General features: G+C 44.3%; 1 protein-coding gene across 5 annotated transcripts in view; it reads right to left on the bottom strand.

The window, feature by feature from the left end:
• The window catches only part of DIP2C (disco interacting protein 2 homolog C), a 308,808-nt gene extending 299,019 nt beyond the window's left edge, over positions 1-9,789 (bottom strand). The window contains exon 1 of one of the 5 annotated variants that reach the window (XM_059839896.1): positions 9,420-9,789. In XM_059839896.1, coding sequence (XP_059695879.1) covers positions 9,420-9,504 — 85 coding nt within the window. In that variant the 5' untranslated portion in view covers positions 9,505-9,789. The remainder of the gene's footprint in view (positions 1-9,419) is intronic. The other 4 variants (XM_059839887.1, XM_059839905.1, XM_059839915.1 and 1 more) reach the window with 4 other exon arrangements.
• Between the last annotated feature and the right edge of the window lie 6,990 nt (positions 9,790-16,779).

Below are 16,779 nucleotides of genomic sequence, written 5' to 3' on the forward strand. Positions count from 1 at the left end.
TGCCTTTGATACCCTCTCAAACTTTAATGTATGCACATCCTTACAGTGTTCAATATTGACTTAAAACAAATTACTACTGCAAGTAAATGTCAAGTCATCTCTAGTAAAATACTGAAAACATACTAAACCTGAAATTCTACAATGTTTCAGTGCCTTTTGGAGTTACCAGGAAAACATATATCATAATATTGGACCAGACATTTAAAAAATGCCACTACAAAAGTATCTAAACCAGCCTATTTCTGGTCAAGGTTCAGTGGTTTACATACCTATGTACACACACAAACTTCTTACATTTATTTTGTCTTAGAAAGGAGCCATCTATCAGTTCTACTTGTGGGTAATTTTTTTTTTAGAAAGCTGTTGAGTCTTCTCTTCTATGCAAGTGTTTCAGTGTTTATCTAGCGTTATTAATATTTTCTGTCTTATCTTCAACTTCCATTTGTCTAATTTCCATTCCTAGGAGTCAAATCTTCTCATGTTTTGGACTGCTAATGCTTTACAGTATGGGAAAGTATTCCTCCATCCCCAACAGAAGACTTCTCAAATAATCAAAATAAACTCCAAACTTTCTCCTGGCAGACCATGTTTATTAAGACTGCCTTAATCCCCAATGTCCAAGCCTCTGCTCTTGGTCACTTTTCCAGATCTCTTCTGAACTTCTTGTCCAATTCTGCCAAGCTTGTGGTATGGATACACAAATGACTGAAGTCAGCATTTGTAGGAGATACAGATATAACCTTGTGACTGGAATGTGCCAAACTTTAACAGCATAAAATTCACAAACATAAAACTCAAGACATTTTTCATTACCCTAAATGAAAAAAAATTAAATTTAACTGCTGATAGTCCCATGGTTGTCGCTCAACAAATCAACCTTTTCTATTACAACATGGCACCAACTTGAAGTAGAGCAAATTAAAAGTACTGATTGTTATTTTCCCTCTCAGAAATAAACAACACTCCACAGTCCAACAGTACTTTTTCCTAAAAAACCCCTCACTTCACAACACTCAGAAAATTTAGAACATCTGCTAAAGAAAGCATTCCTTACTTTTTCAGACTAAAAAATATGGCAAATGAAACTGAGCTCTTCCAGCAAATTCAGTAAAGGAGTTTGCCATTATCATCATTCAGGAAAGACCAGGGATATTTCTACATTTTGCTGTTTCACTAGGTAACTGTTGTTTGTTCATCCTCAGGCATCTGCCAAAGAAGTCTAGGATTTCCATTTTTACTTCAAGTTTCTTCACTAAATTTGAACTGCTTGCATCCCACCACAATGCCATAATTTTATTTGTTCATACATGCATCAAAAATACATGATTGCTTAAATATTTATTTCATTAAGGATAAGAGGCATGGCACAAACAATTCCAAATTTTGCTCATTATCCTTGCAATTATAACAATGAAAAACATGAGTTAATATGACTAAGGATATTCCCTCAAAAGAAAAAAGGTGAAGTTTTATTATTTGCTATTACCAGAAAGAAATTTTCTGTACAATTCCAGAACTGTTCTGTAATGTGATATGAAAAGTCCAAAGAGCAGTTTGGTCTATTTTCTCACTAAATGGCAATAATAGATGCAACACCCCTGCAGCCATCCTGCTAATACCACATAACTCTTCCTGGAGGATCCACAGAGATGGAATAGTCCAGGGCTGCTTTCTCTGAGGAGGTTGTTGCTAGGGTCTCTTTATTTTGCCAGGCTGTTTATGGACACATGGACATCCACACAGTAGGAAAAAGAGTGTCAGAACACTCCGTTTGGGTCTCCACGCCAACCAAAAGTCTCTGAACTTTTGCTGGTCTAGGCAAACTTTCAACCACCAGCCTACCAGTGAAAAAACAGGCCCCATTATTTACACTTCTGTATTTGTCACTGAGTTCATTAAGAAACATTTTCCTGGCTTCTGAGCAGCTCTTACCAGACCAGACTTACAAGATTGTTTTTTGATATTTTAATCTGAAATACAGATCAAGCCAAGATTTGAATGAAGAAATTGCAGATGTCACAGTTTGGAGATCTGGACTCTGGATCCAGAGAGATACAGGACCAAATGTATCTCTCTTACCAATGCAAGTCCTAACATGCATTTCTACTTACATACACCAACAACACTTGAAGAATCCCTCTGTCACTCCACTGCCACCATTCTGCAAACCCAGCCATACCCATAACAGCAAAAAACCCCTCAAACATCCTAAATAATAGCACATGTATGGTTCAGTCTTTGGAAAGTAAATAGCCCCTTCAAAAGTCAGAAGAAACACTTTCTCTTCCAAGTTATAATGATATTTCATGAGAGTCCTTTCTCTAGTTATCCAACCACTTAAACAATAGTCTTAAAAAGAGATCACTGAAATATCATATACTTTTCAACATTAACTTCTGTTACAAAATAATGTGGCAATTATCCACACCCTGAAACTTGATGTTGCTCTAAGCACTGCAGGCTATGTGTCCAATTGACAGTGCCTACCAAACTGCCAGGAACCAGCAAATGACTCTGCTCTCCAAAAAGGGACTGCAAGAAGCACTCTGGCACACCTCCCTCCATCCCCTGAGAGCCATGCACAGAGTCCTGGTAGGATTTCACATGGCTTTTAAGCAGAAACCTCCTCTTCTGTGGCAAGAGGATCCAGCTAAAGCCATAGTCTTCCCAGCATCTGTCTCAAGCTGTATTGCTTTAAGTATTTCTACTCCCATATTTGCTGTTTAATTGCAGAATATGATGGTATCCCCAATATGTTTTAAAATGTTTTGAAGTTACACTTCATCCTAGTGATAAATAATACTGGCTAGCAATTAGAAGCCCTAGCTAAGATTACCAGGGGAAAAAACAAAAAAAAAAAATTATTTACACAGGTTTAAAATGAGCAATTCCCCAACGTGCTCCACCAAGTAGAGTTAAATAAAACCAGTTCCCATCTTTTAGTTTATGTTTACCCTAGTAATAGAAGGAAAGAGCAGAATTCTGCAGAGAGCAATCATGTTTTGGAAATGCCCCCACACCACCACAGTCAAGGAGGGAACCAGGAGCTGTGGTTAAAACAATCAGGAAAGGCTCTTCACAAGCCAGGAAAAGACTGCTGCATCCAGACCCCGAGCTGGAGCTACTGACTGCAAGGAGGTTCTCAAGAAAAGAGGCAAAAAAAGGAGGCGGGGGAGGAAAGAAGGCAGAATGGGATCATCATGAGTTTGGCAAAAATGAAGCTCACCCACTGGGGAAGATAGGGGAATATACATGCATAATTTTACATGGATTAAGAGTTTGTGTCAAATCTGTGATGTGCTGTGGTGAATTCTTATACTGCAGTGACTCATCTTGTCTGACAGTTGCTGGGGAATTAAAGCAGTTATTTTTAAAAAATTATATGTCCTGCTTGACGCGTTATACAAATAGCCTCTTAAAAAATTAAAACGCAGTCAATGCATTTTTAAGTATAGGAGAGCCACGGTACATTTAGCATTCTGCATACCATACCACAAACAAGCTAGGAGCACCTAAAGGAATCTGCTGATATCCCTTCAGAGAAACAGCGATCTTTTTGCAGTTCCCAATCCAAATCCTGCATCAAAAACTAGTTTATTATCTGTGCTTTTAGCCAGCATGCAAACACCTTCCCCCCAAGAAAAATTAATGCAAAGGAAAGAGGTGTGCTAAACCCAAATTCCTCCAGATACCAAAGGATACTTGGTTTGCTGGAATCAGAATGTCTGCATTCCCCTTCTGATGGATTGACAAAGGCAGGTCAACCCCTTGCAGGGAAAGGCAGCAGTTGACTCACAGCCACAGGTGCACACAGGTTTGGCAAGAGGAAGCGGTGCTGGCTCCTGCTCCCTGCTCAGTGCAGCACAGCCACGCAGACGTGCCCTGAAGCTGCAAAGGGCAGCTCCTTGCAGCATGTGCTCTCCTCAGGAATACATTGCTTACTCCCTGCTTTGCCTATAAAACTGACACCCCCTCGGCAACTTTCACACATCCTTGGGAAAAGCGTTTGGAGTATGTCAGTTGTGTAACACAGTAAAGATCATCTGAATGATCCATTAAGTGTAACCCTTGGGCATCAGTGCTGCTCCGCGTCAGCTGGCAATAAAGGTATATTTACAGCATGCCTTCAGGACAGCTGTTCTGGGAACATCCTGGAGATTTGCATAGTCTGTTTTACAATGCATTACCATGTACTTCTACCGAAGGAGTGGCAGAGAATTCTTTTGACACCCATTAAAAGCCCTCAAGTCCAAATAGCACAGTGAAGGAGGCAAATAAAAAAATATTCAAAATAAAAAAAAAGATGAAGAAATTCTTCAAATTCCAATGCCTTAAAATACTCATGAATGAATTGAACCTGTTTTTAAAATAATCAAGTTATTCTCCCTCTCCAACTTGAGCACCATCAGAAAAACAAAACAGCTGATGAGAGGAGCTTCATCATACAAAGAAAGGGTTCTGTTGACAGTGCTCTTGATTTCATCATAATTTCCAAGATATCCAGTATATTTTCTTAAAGCCCCAGTCTTCCACGTAAATTATATGAAAATTCCAGTTTTATGTATTTTGAGTAAATTAGTCCTCTCTCCACCAGAAAGAAATAACTGAAAACATGAGCCAACTGTATCCTAACAGCTCAAAAAAAACAAGAAGCAAATGTGAGTGTTGAATTTCTTAGTTAATTTCTCAGCCAAACTCAGACGCTGTCATTGCACAGGTGATACTCACTTTCTAAGCAGAGCATTATCTCTCAAGGAGTGAATTAAAAAGATGACTCTGCGTCCCAAATCACAGAGGTGTGCTAGTTATTGAAATTTTCACACTTTAAAACCTCTCTGTGAGTGAAGTCAGCTGGCAAATGTTAGGGAGAAATAATAACAAGAGAAGCTAACTACACATCTCTGGTCTCAACAAAGCAACGACAGGCAGACAACAAAAGACACAACTTATACCTAATAAAATAATAAACTTGGCCAGAAAGTGACTCAATCAACCCAAGCAATATTACCAAATATAATTGAGCCAGTCAATACAGTGAAAGTAGAGGACCAAATTAATTAGGTGACTGCAAGTCCAGTGCCTTTGGGAATAAGTAATCACTTATTAAAGATCTGCTGAGACTTTTTTTTGTAAGTGCTCCTTGGAGAAAAGTTGAGACCTTCAAAAAAAGAAACCTGCTACACCTCACATGTCTAAAATGGAAGAGGACTGGAAGCATAGTATGGAATATAGGAAGAATAGTTTCTGAACAGGATGGTTTTCAAATTTTCCTTGTGGTGTCTGTGGTTCTTTAAGAGTTTCTGCTGTGTTATCCGACACTTGGATAAAATACTGGAAGAAATATAGAGCATCTTTGCCCAATTAATTTTGATTCACAAAATAATTGGAAGGGCAATTTAACCTTGTATACATTGCAATTGCGGGCAAAATGAGAAAATGCAGAGGGGGCATTTTTTAAATTCTTAAATGTTTTTAAGAATGAAAGGGTTGTAGAATGACACTTTTTTTTTTTTTAATAAGATAACACATTTCAGGACTCCTGGTTTTATTTAATCAGTTCTTCAGTTAAGAACCCCCAAGCTATTCTAAAAAACAGGATGAATCATCTATTTCCACCCAGTACAATTTTATACATCATTAGAAAACTAAAACCTCATAAAATCCTAAGCAGCCCCAAAGTACAGCTACTGCAGAGTGACATGTTGATTGCATCAGCCTAGAAGGGCTACTTCTGAGCAATGCAAGCTTTAGTAGCTCAGGGAAACTGCCAGAGTATCAGAGAACGTGTACATAACATACCAGCATCAAGCATGTTCACTCAAACACAGCCTAACAAATGTCTCTAGAACATCTGGAATCAAGGATAATTCCATAACTTCCAACATTTAAAAAATTTCAAGTGCTGTTGAACTGCTGTGTCCTGAGAAACACACAAGCAATATCCCCTTCCCAAAATGCAGTGAAAACACCAACAAGGTGTTGATGCCTGAGGCTGAATGCAACACTACATGCCACCACATCACTGTGAACACCACTCTCAACACTCCTCACAGTGCCAGGCTACCTCCAGCACCTGCTCCTCCTGTGGGGCAGGCAGCCTGCACACAGACACAGAGGAACCTGCTAAGCACTTCTGAGTCTGGCTGATCCCCACCTGCCAAGTCATACTAACGAAACTAACAAAATCTAATATGGTTATTCTCATTTGCATCCATAGTACCTTCTCAATAGCTATGTTTAAACCAAGAAAAGCCCATTCAGACCACAGCAAAGGGGAGGTGGAAGGTATGTGGCTTGCCCACAGTAACCAACAGGTTAGGCTTGTCACAGAGACAAACTTCCCAGAACACCATTAAATGCCTTCTGACCTTCCTTCTCCCTTTCAACAAGCAAGCAGTGCACAACAAACAAGCACTGCTAAAAAAAAATAAAAGAAGAAAAAGCACTTTGCTCTATGGTCTGCAAAGCACATGCCACGTGCCCAGCAGACACTTCCTGAGGCTCTCCTGCCACATCTCTGCTGCCAGTGAGGCAATGCTGAGTGCGCAGCTGAACAAGGAACTCGGGATTTGGCTACACGGGGTGGGGAAAGTGCCACGGCCAAAGTGAAACGCGTGATGACAACTACCAGGGAAGACTGTGATTGCAACACCTGCACGGTGCCCGCTGTGCTAGTGGCACAGTAACCAGGTCTGGGCACAGGGACACCAGCTATTTTATGTTCAGTTTCAAGATGCACTGCGTGGGTAGGACCCACGCTATCACACTTCCTAGAGCTAGGAAGGAGACAGCTTTAGCTCACAGCTGAGGAATAACCACGCAATAATCCTGCTGGTGCTCCTCTACAAAGCAGAAGCTCTCTTTCAGAAACTGTTCCTAAAGATGCACTGGCCATAGCAGGTTTTGGCACAGAGAACCACGTGGCTTGGGTACAGGCAGCAGCTCTAAGACCCACAGCACCCAGAAATAAAAGCTCACACTCAAACAATACAACAAATACAATGTTTCAGAAATGTAGCACTTGAAAAAACGTCTTCCTAGCAAGTCTGACTTGAGAAAGCACTTTAAAAGGGGACATAAATTACAGCAGTCACTCTGCTCCCAATATTATCAATTAGACCCAAACACATTAAAGCATGCAGTTACCTATTGCCTCCAAAAGTCTCCTGCTTCACAAAGGCAGCAGAGACATCCTAACACATCATGAGCAGAACACATGTTAAAACCTCAATCATATGAACTTTTATGCACTTGCATAAGTGTATCTCAGTGAATGAAGGCAGTGGACTGGCTCATTATGGCCAAGCAAAGCACAAGCATAAGGTACTGCATGTTCAGGGTGTAAAGTAACACAGAGTTGCCTTGAAAACCATTTAACTCAGGAGTAGCATGGCCAGACTATGACTTCTACAGCACAATAAAACTGTACAAATTACTGATCCCACTCTCTCTATGGACTAATTTTGGGAACAGGTCAAGAGTTGCAACATGCCTAAAGGTAGGAGCTTTAAGTAGTAAATTATTTCATTTTCTCAGGCACTGAACACTGTCATGTACTTGACTAAGAACACACCAAGAGCAGCCTGGGGGAAGACACTGAAAATGTGATATTGCCTGTTCTTTACCTGCCTCCCAATTCCAACTGATCCTCATTTAAGCTGCCACAGTCAGAACACATGAGCCACCCCGTCTGCTGGGTGTAACGCCAGTGGCACATAAAGAAAGATACTGTCAGTGGCCTAAACTCATTCCAGATCTAGCTGCAGGGAAGTTACAGCAGTGCAGATACAGATGCCCAATTTCAAACCATGTCCCACTTCCTCAGAGCTTTCTTGGATTATGCTTACAGCAACAGAAACTGCACCATAAAACTGTATTACAACTTTGGTACACTACATTAGCATATTTATTGAGGGTCTATGTCAGTTTGATTTCAGGTTTTTTGGAAGCATTTACTAACAGATGTTTTAATTAGTATCTCATTGGTGTGTAGACAATGATGTGACACACCAAGAAGCATTTTCTGCATAAAGCAACAACGTTACATGTACCATGATACAAACAGCTCTTCCCACCCTCACTACCACAGACGAGGGCCAATGGACTGGCAATGCATCACAGAAAGGCAATACCGTATTCAACTCCTCTCACTTCAAGTTTTCAGGGTACCATCAGGGAGGGGGAGGCATAGAAATGAGAGCCACAAGCAACCTCAGTAGTTCATCCTCTTCACCCTCAAAGCGTTAAAATGCAATGTCAACATCAGCTCCTCCCTGCTGATGAAACTGGCTCCAGCGCATTTTACTTTCTGGCTCGGAGCCCTTACAAACCGTTACAAAAAGACAGAAGACGGACAGACAGCTCAATATATTGACCACTTCCAATAACTAATTTGGGACACGCTGGGTCATTTGTCCCTTCTATTAAGTGCTGTAGCCTCTTGGTGGTGAACAAACCCTGATATTTGGGGGGCATTATTCAAAAAAAAAAAAAAAAAGAGGGGGCAGCTAATAACAGATTTGCGTTTCAGGAAAAAGCCAACGCTAGCATCAGTACATATGAATACTGCCCACTCTCGTCCTCCCGGAGTCACCGATTACATCTGATATACTAAAACCGTCTTCACGACTCTGATCGCTCAGCGCCCATCAGCGAGGACACTGACAGGCACTCCTCGCTGCCTGCCTGTCGCTCCTACCCCGGCGATGGCACGCATGGGAGCGGGAGCCGGGCTGAGGAGCGGAGGGCGGGCTGGGGCTCCTGCTCATCCTCCCTGCCACGGCAACAGCTCGGGCTGCGTGCGCGCCTTCCCAGCCCGGGGACCGGCGGAGCATCACAACCAACCACGCCAAGAAGCCACCAAAAGCTTTCAATTACAAATTTTTAAAAAAATACCGCAATTAAAAAAATATATATCGTTTCGTCTGAGTGACCTGACTGGTATTGTCCACAACGACCTTATCAGGGGGTGTTTTATTGCAGCCGACACACACACGCTGCGTGGACTCCGTGGGAGTCTCTCGATGCGGCCACAGCCGGGGCTGGCACGCAGGTACACGGCACGTTTCCGCGAAGCCGCGTTTCCCTGGCAGGGCAGAAGCCCCTACAAGCCATCCCCACGGATTGTTCCAGCTCCCGCACCACCGCGTGCGCGGCCGGGCCCCGCCGCCAGAGCCCCCCTGCCGCCCCCGCCCGCGCCGCGGCGGAGCGCGGGGGGCTCGCAGGTAGAACAAAACCCCCGCGCCGGGGTCCCCCGCCAGCGGCAGGGGCCGGCAGGGGAGCCCCCCGGGCGCCATCGGGCTGGGGCCGGCACCGCAGGGCCGCAGGGCGGAGGGTGTGCGATGGGGGAGCGGGCCGGGGGTGCCGCGCCGCTGCCGCGCCGCCCGCGCCCACCGCCGCCCGCCCCGCCGCGCCTTTACCTTCGGAGAGCTCCAGCTCCAGCTCGGCCAGCCGGGCCCGCACCTCCAGCGGCAGGGACACGCTCTCCAGGCTGCGGTCCGCCATGCTCGTGCGGCGGGGACGGGCTCTCCCCTCCTCTGGCTGCCCGCTCTCCCCCTTTGTCCGCGGCTGGCGGGGCGCGGGAAGGCGGCGGGGCCGCGGCGGGTGGCTGAGTCCTCCCCGCGGTCTCAGCCGGGCATGCAGGGGGAGGCGGGCGGGCGGGCGGTCCGCGCGGGGGGACGGGGCGCGGAGGGAGGGAATGCGGAGGTTTCTCCTCTCCTCCCCTCTCCTCCTCCTCCTCCTTCGCCGCCTCCTTCAGCGGGGCCCCGCCATGGCTGCTCCCGCCGCCCGCCCGCGATCGCTCCGCATCGGCTCCTCGCCGCGCCCGGCCCACCCCCCGCCCGCCGCCGCCCGGCACCGCGGCGGCGGCTCCCCCTGGCCTCGCCCCGGCCCCGGCCCCGCTGTCCCCGCCCGGCTCGGGCTGGCGGCGGCGCTGGCGCTGCGGTGCCGCTGCCGCGACTGGGGCTGGCCGGGCACTGCCGCTGTCACATCCACGTGACCGCGCCGCCCCAGCGCCGCCCGCAGGGGGCGCCCCGCGCTGCTCGGGCCGCCCCGCCCGCCCCGCGCGTCCCGGGGCCGCGGCTGCCGGCGGGGTGTGAGGGGTGTGAGGGGCGTGAGGGGTGTATGGGGTGTGAGGGGCGTGAGGGGTGTGAGGTGTGTATGGGGTGTGAGGGGCGTGAGGGGTGTGCGGAGTGTGCCTGGCCGGGTGTGCGGGGTGTGAGGGGTGTGCGGGATGTGAGGGGTGTGCGGGATGTGAGGGGTGTGCAGGGTGTGAGGGGTGTGCGGGATGTGAAGGGTGTGCAGGCTGTACAGGGTGTGCGGAGCCGGGGCTGTGCGGGACCGGGGTGTGCAGGGCCGGAGGTGTGCGAGGCCGGGGCTCCAGCGGGGCGTGTGGAGTCGGGGGTGCGGAGCCGGCGGTGCGGGGGGAGCGCGGGCAGGGCTGCACTGCCTTTCACCCATGCCAGCTCCCAGGACCGGGGCTACACGCGGAAGGCGGGGAAAGAGTGATGTGGTCGAGGCAGGCGGAGATTCGACTCCGAAACCCTGTGCCCCCTTTCCCTTCCCCACCTGCCGAACAACTTCCAGCCTAGCCCTATCTTCGCTCCTATTCTCTGCGTACAGCCAATGGAGGACTGCACGGTGTCAGGTTAACAGTGGGACTCGATGATCTTAGGGGTCTTTCCCAAACGAAATTATTCTATTCTATTCTATTCTATTCTATTCTATTCTATTCTATTCTATTCTATTCTATTCTATTCTGTTTCAAGCAAGCCACGGCAATTCTGGTGCATATATCACTAAACCATGGTTGGACATTACCATGGAAGAGTAGCAATTTTAATATGATGATCAAGAACGAAGTTGACACATGTACCAGTTGACGCTGAACCAGTATCTGGGGAACATGGTAAAAAGGACTGAGGACTCTTAATTACACCACTCCAACAAAAGAGGGAATGTTTTGAAAACATTTAATAAAATTACCTTTTAAATCAACAAATGTATTCCACAAGGAGCTCCCTCCCTTCCTTCCTTCCTTCCTTCCTTCCGCCACTTCCTTCCGCCACTTCCTTCCTTCCGCCACTTCCTTCCACCACTTCCTTCCTTCCTTCCTTCCTTCCCTCCCTCCTTCCCTCCCTCCCTCTGGCTGGGGTTAGTAGTTTGGCCTATATTTGGTGGGTTGTTTTAATCCCTCATGAGAAGGAAGGAGCAAAACACCACATCACCTATGGTTTCAAAACTCCTTGGGAGCCCCAAAGGTAGGACAGGTCTTTGTGGGACACAATGTTAGCAGAAAGGAAAAGTCATAATCATCCCCAGGTCAGCTTACAGTTCTAGTCAGGGAAAGAAAATGATGTAGGAGTTCCTTGAAAAGATAAAGCTTAGGCTGCAACTATACTAAAGAAAGTAGTATTTTATTACGTTGTGGAAGGAAACCAAATAATGTCGTGTTACAGCTGTGCTGCACAGGCATTAGCACTGGAGTGATTCCTGCAGCGTGTGCAGGGCTGGTGGTTTCTCATGTTTTCACTGCTTCCCAGCCCCAGACTGGAGAGCTGTTTACACCCAACCCTGGCCCATGCCAGCATCGCTCCAGCCAGACCAGCAGCAGAACAGGTTGGGATACTTTGGTGAGTTTGCCTGCTGTAAACAAGGCTTGAGCACACACAGTGTCCCTTAATTTTATGGTGCTGCTCTTTGTTTTGTTGTCTTATATGTTGTTTTCTAGTAAACTCTCGTGGGCTTCTCTTCAATGCAGTGAGGAGGAAACCCACCTGATCAGCCTCCTTTGAGAAGGGCCATTGCTTTCAGCAGCATGGTGACACACATTATTTAGGGCCATACAACTGCCTCTCCTCCAGCACTGTGCTGCCCAGGAGTAAGAATTTTTACCTTTTGTTGGACACTGAATGTTTCAAATACAGACATTCAAAAAAATATCCAGGTCTTTCTTGTTCATTACATCCAGATCTAAACAAAGAAAAGCAATTAAATCCAAATGTGCTCCAGGGTTCCTACCTGAGAATCTGAGTTTTGTTTGTTTATTGTGTTAAGTGGGATGAAATAGGCTGAAAGTATCAGCCTTCTGCAGAAGTGGCTTTTTCAAATGTGATGCAGGCAGCCAACAGGGAGGCAAGGGAAGGCTTTGTGGTGGTCCAGCTGCATTCACCAGTGTGTATCTCTGAGCTGCAACTTTACTTCACCATGCTGATACAATATGATTATTCAACTTGTTCCCTAATCATTACAGAGTCTATACTGAGGGTGTTTTTTCACCACTTCCCAGATTTTTCCTTTCAGGTAGTTGTATAAAGGGACCTAAAGAGAAGTGGTTGAACACTCACACTGTGCCTGAATTTTCTTGTCTCTTCCATGGCAAGCCAGCTGTTGGGTGCTTTGAAGGGAAGAGTGATCACTTGGGGTTGGATGTCATCCAGCAGAAGTGGAAATGGCTGAATTCAGCAAACAGTCGGGATGATGTCCTTGGTCTTGGCTCCTGTGGAGAGCTTTGGGGTCTACAGGGCCCCCTTGGGCAGGCAGGGTCATCCCATCACCTGGGGCGAGGTGCAGACAGAGGTGACTGCTGTGGGAGCCTTGACATGGGCTCCAACAGCTGAGCCCTGGCATGGGGATGTGCATGAGGCCATGGCAGCCTCCTCTGGAAAGCCCACTGATTCCCCTTGGCTGATCTCTAGAGGAGACATTTCTTATTTATGCAAAGTGTCAGAGCCCAAACTCCAGGAAGGAAATCTCAAGCATACAAATTTGCACAATAGTTTTGATGAAACACTGGAATTGCAATGAAAAAGAAGCAAGTCAGGACTTTTGACTAGCTGGTCTTTATTCATAGATCCTTTTAGGTTTTTATGGGTAAGAGGTTGTGACTTGGGTAAGTTCTAGACTCCCAGAAGAGCAAGATACTATTTGCATTTTGGATGCAGTGATTAATTAGCACGGTCAGAAAGAAGTGTATTTTTACTTAACAGTACATATGTAGCAGTCAAATCCTACTGGTGACTATGGATCACCTTATGGTATTGATACCTGAGTGAAACCTCTGAAGGACCACATAGAACTGACCTTGCTTAGGTAAAGATATTTTTCCTAGCTCTCTCACAGCAAAAGATGTATTCACATTTGCAGAGATTTAGCCCAAGGGCAGGTCTATACTAGAAAACATTTGCAGTATATCAGTATATCTCAACTTTAGGAAAGGCACAAGGCAATAAAAATATTTAGGGAAAGGAAAAAGCTCTTGTGTAGAGACACTGTTAACTTAAAGCACCTAAAATGCACACCTTAGCAAAAGCAAGAAGACTGTGTCTGTGAATGAACAGGTCAGCTTCTCTTTTGTCTGAGAGAGGGGAGGAGTGGGGATTTGGCCAATGTAGCAAAAAAAAGTCAAAAGCAGGAGGCATTCAAAAAAAACAACCATAGTAATCAGCTGCCTTGAGGGACTGAGTTATAAGAAGAGATTACAGAAATGCTTACTCAGTTTGTGAAATAACAGCAAGAGATGGCCCAAACAGCTGCCCATGATGATTTGAAAGGCAGAAGCACCAGGGAAGTTGAAGCTGGGAGAAAAGCAGAGTAAAGAGGATATAACTGAGTAATGTAATGGAAATAGGAACAGCAGCTGAAACATGTATCAGGGAAAGCTTCCAGGGGATGAGCAGCATTAGACTTCAGAGGAGGCTCTCAAAGGAAATGGTGGAATCCCCATAATTTGAAACATTAAAACCAGAGTAGACAAAGCAATCATGAATATGCTGTAGGAAATAATCCTACTGTGGGATGGGATGAACATGATTGTCTGGCATTGCTTATGCAAAGATGTACTACTTTCCTTTTTTTTGCTGCTGAAGTCAATTTATTTGTTCCCCTTCACCTCTCCGCTTCCATTCCATCTATTTGCATCTGTCTGCTCATGTCTCACAAACAGATCATGAAATGTATTATTCTTTTGCTGTATCTACCACATATGTGTCTGGATGGCTCCCCAATGTCGACTGTAAATAGCAAAAGAATTCATTAGTAAGATAAATTAATCAAATTTCCCATGCATGGCATGCAAAGGGTTCTATAATTATTTCCAGGTTGGGTTCTAATTTCTTTTCATGCTTAAAATTTAAATCCAATCACATCTTCAAATTTTTGTCTTGGGGAAGTGGAAGGGGAGAGAGAAGAGATGGAGAAGGGAAGGGAAAGGGAGGCAAAGAGAAAAGGAAGAGGAAGGGGAAGGGAAGCCATAAGAAAGCCACTCAGCCTTTCTCACATATGATTTTCATTCTCTGTTGTGCCCCCTATGCAAGCACCATATTCCATTTCTCCAAGCTGTTTAGACACCTGAGATCTGTTTAATTACTGTGGGCACATGGCAGATGTTAATTGCTGCATATCTGGGCATTTGATTCTCTGTCTTAATACTTTGAAATAATTTAGATGTCCCTCTCTTAACTCACTGTGGTTTATGAAAGTGAATCCCAGGAAAGCCAAATGAATACCATGGACAGAGTGATCTACCTCAGCATACAGGAAAGTGAGCAGCAAATCCTGGACAGCTGAGAGGAAACTTCATAACCTTCAGTCATTTTCTTCCTTCCCACCACTGCAGATGAGCTCTGGTGGTGGGGGAACTACAAAGTTCCTTTCTCCTCCTCTCCCTGTGCCAGAGCTTACTGGCCTCATAGCACAGCTGGCAGCAGGGAACATGAATTCATGCCTGAGCTCTTTCTGCACATAGTTTGGCATATTAGCTCACATGCTGATGAAACTGGGTTTGAGCTAAGATGCATAAAAGGGATTTTTTTTTGGCTAAATGTGAGGTACTGCACAGAAAAATGAAGGAAAAGGAAACCTTGGGAGATATATTTTCCCTTAATATATTAGATAGCTCTCTCTCTGTGTTGTATTTCCATTGTTCTGAAGGGAGCTATTTGATTACTATACATTTGTGGTGTTTTTTACAATGGTATTTTGTGCATTTTAATGATTTTCATACATCGTTCTTTTTATTAAAAGCAAAAATCTTATAAAAACCTTTCCTTGGCACAGTTTAAATTAACTTTGGTTTTTAAGTTAGTCCCACATAAGATGTGTTTATTAGGCTCCTGCAGTCTGGCAAAACCTGTTTACACAAAATAAAGATCCTCCCCACTGCTCTGTTTGAGGTTGGAATTGATAACACATTTCACAAGTTCAGAGAATTTGAGGGTACTGGAATCTGGAGATAGGAAATGTCCTGATATTCTGCAAGAATATTCTGTAATACAGAAAAAGATCCAAACACACACAGGCACAGCTGGTCTCTCACCCTCTCATCAAGGTTTGAAACAACAGTGATGCTTAATGTTTTGGAAAAGTCATCCGCTTTTCTTCAACAAAATTATTAAACTTTTTAGTGAATTTTTTAATCTACTGAAGTAGAAACGTGAAGTTGAGTATAGGAGAGCAAATTTCCTGGAGTAAATAAATGTGAAGTTGAGTATAGGAGAGCAAATTTCCTGGAGTAAATTCCTTTACATTTTCCAGGTTTTTTTCTGTAAAGTTTTTTAAGGAAAACATTCATGGATGAAAAAAGAACTAGAACTTTTTAATAGCTTGGCCTCCAGTTAATTCATTATATCATATTTTTTAGCAACAGAAAGGCAGATTGGTGCTTTAAGATGTCATACAAAACTGTTGGCACACTGTAAAACTAATATATGCAATATTCTGTTATCTAATATGCCTCTCTGAGCTGACCATCTTTACCTTATCTAAAGAACATGGAAATTACAACAGATTAATGTTCAATTAATGTATAAAAATAACTTACTTATTTTTCTATTAAAAATAAAAGGATGTTTTAGCCATTGACCATTTTGCCCAATTTCTACTACCCGAGATAGATTAAATCCATTTCAGTTTCATTATTATCACACAAAGTTATAATTAAGATTGCCATCTGAAGTGATGGTGCATTCTAAAAATTCAAAACATTCCACTTTTGAATGTTTTTGATATTTTCAGTAGTCCTAGGAGAGTTTCATGCTTTCTTGCTAATAATCAGAATGATAAGTTACTCTTTGTTAGTGCAGAGCAACAGATGCACATCCAAAGAATTTCAGTATCTCTGTGGCTTAAATATTAAGTGGGCATAGAAAAAAATACACTCTGAGAGGAGTAAATTTTTTCTTGTTTTCCCAGCTGCAATAGAAGCTAGTTTGTTATGTTAAGACTTAGAGCATTTATGCCAACAAGATGTAGAACCTGAATTATCAGTGACTTTTGGAAGCAAAAATGGCGCCCATCTAGCACACACTTTCACAATGTCTGCAGCACCACCTTTTCATTTTCAACCTTTTCTTCCTTGGCAACCAAAAAAAAAAAAAAAAACCAAACTTGAATTGTAGTCTGAGAAGTGTGCTATAATTATCTTTACAATCTGCTCCAATTACATACTGTCTTACATCTGACATCTACCATTAGCAATTTTGCACAAATGGCAGTAAACATATGACAATTACTGATCTCGCTGCTTACCTGCATCAACTGATTTCAGCTGTCTTTCTGAAAGTAGAAAGCTTTTGTATTTCTGAGGCAGTAATTTTACATTTGAGAAAATTCTACTGTCATCATCACTTTCACCATCACAATCCATGTAAGAATGTAACTCAGCTAAACCCAAACAACTAGTCCTCAGTCTTAGCTCTTCATCACCTTCTAGTCTGTGCACCTCAGTGCTGGCTCTGCTGGTTCTGGATACTTATTCCCAAAAAGAAAGTGCCCATTTTGGTC

This window comes from Haemorhous mexicanus, chromosome 1 (assembly GCF_027477595.1).
Source record: "Haemorhous mexicanus isolate bHaeMex1 chromosome 1, bHaeMex1.pri, whole genome shotgun sequence".
Classification (NCBI taxonomy): Eukaryota; Metazoa; Chordata; class Aves; order Passeriformes; family Fringillidae; genus Haemorhous; species Haemorhous mexicanus.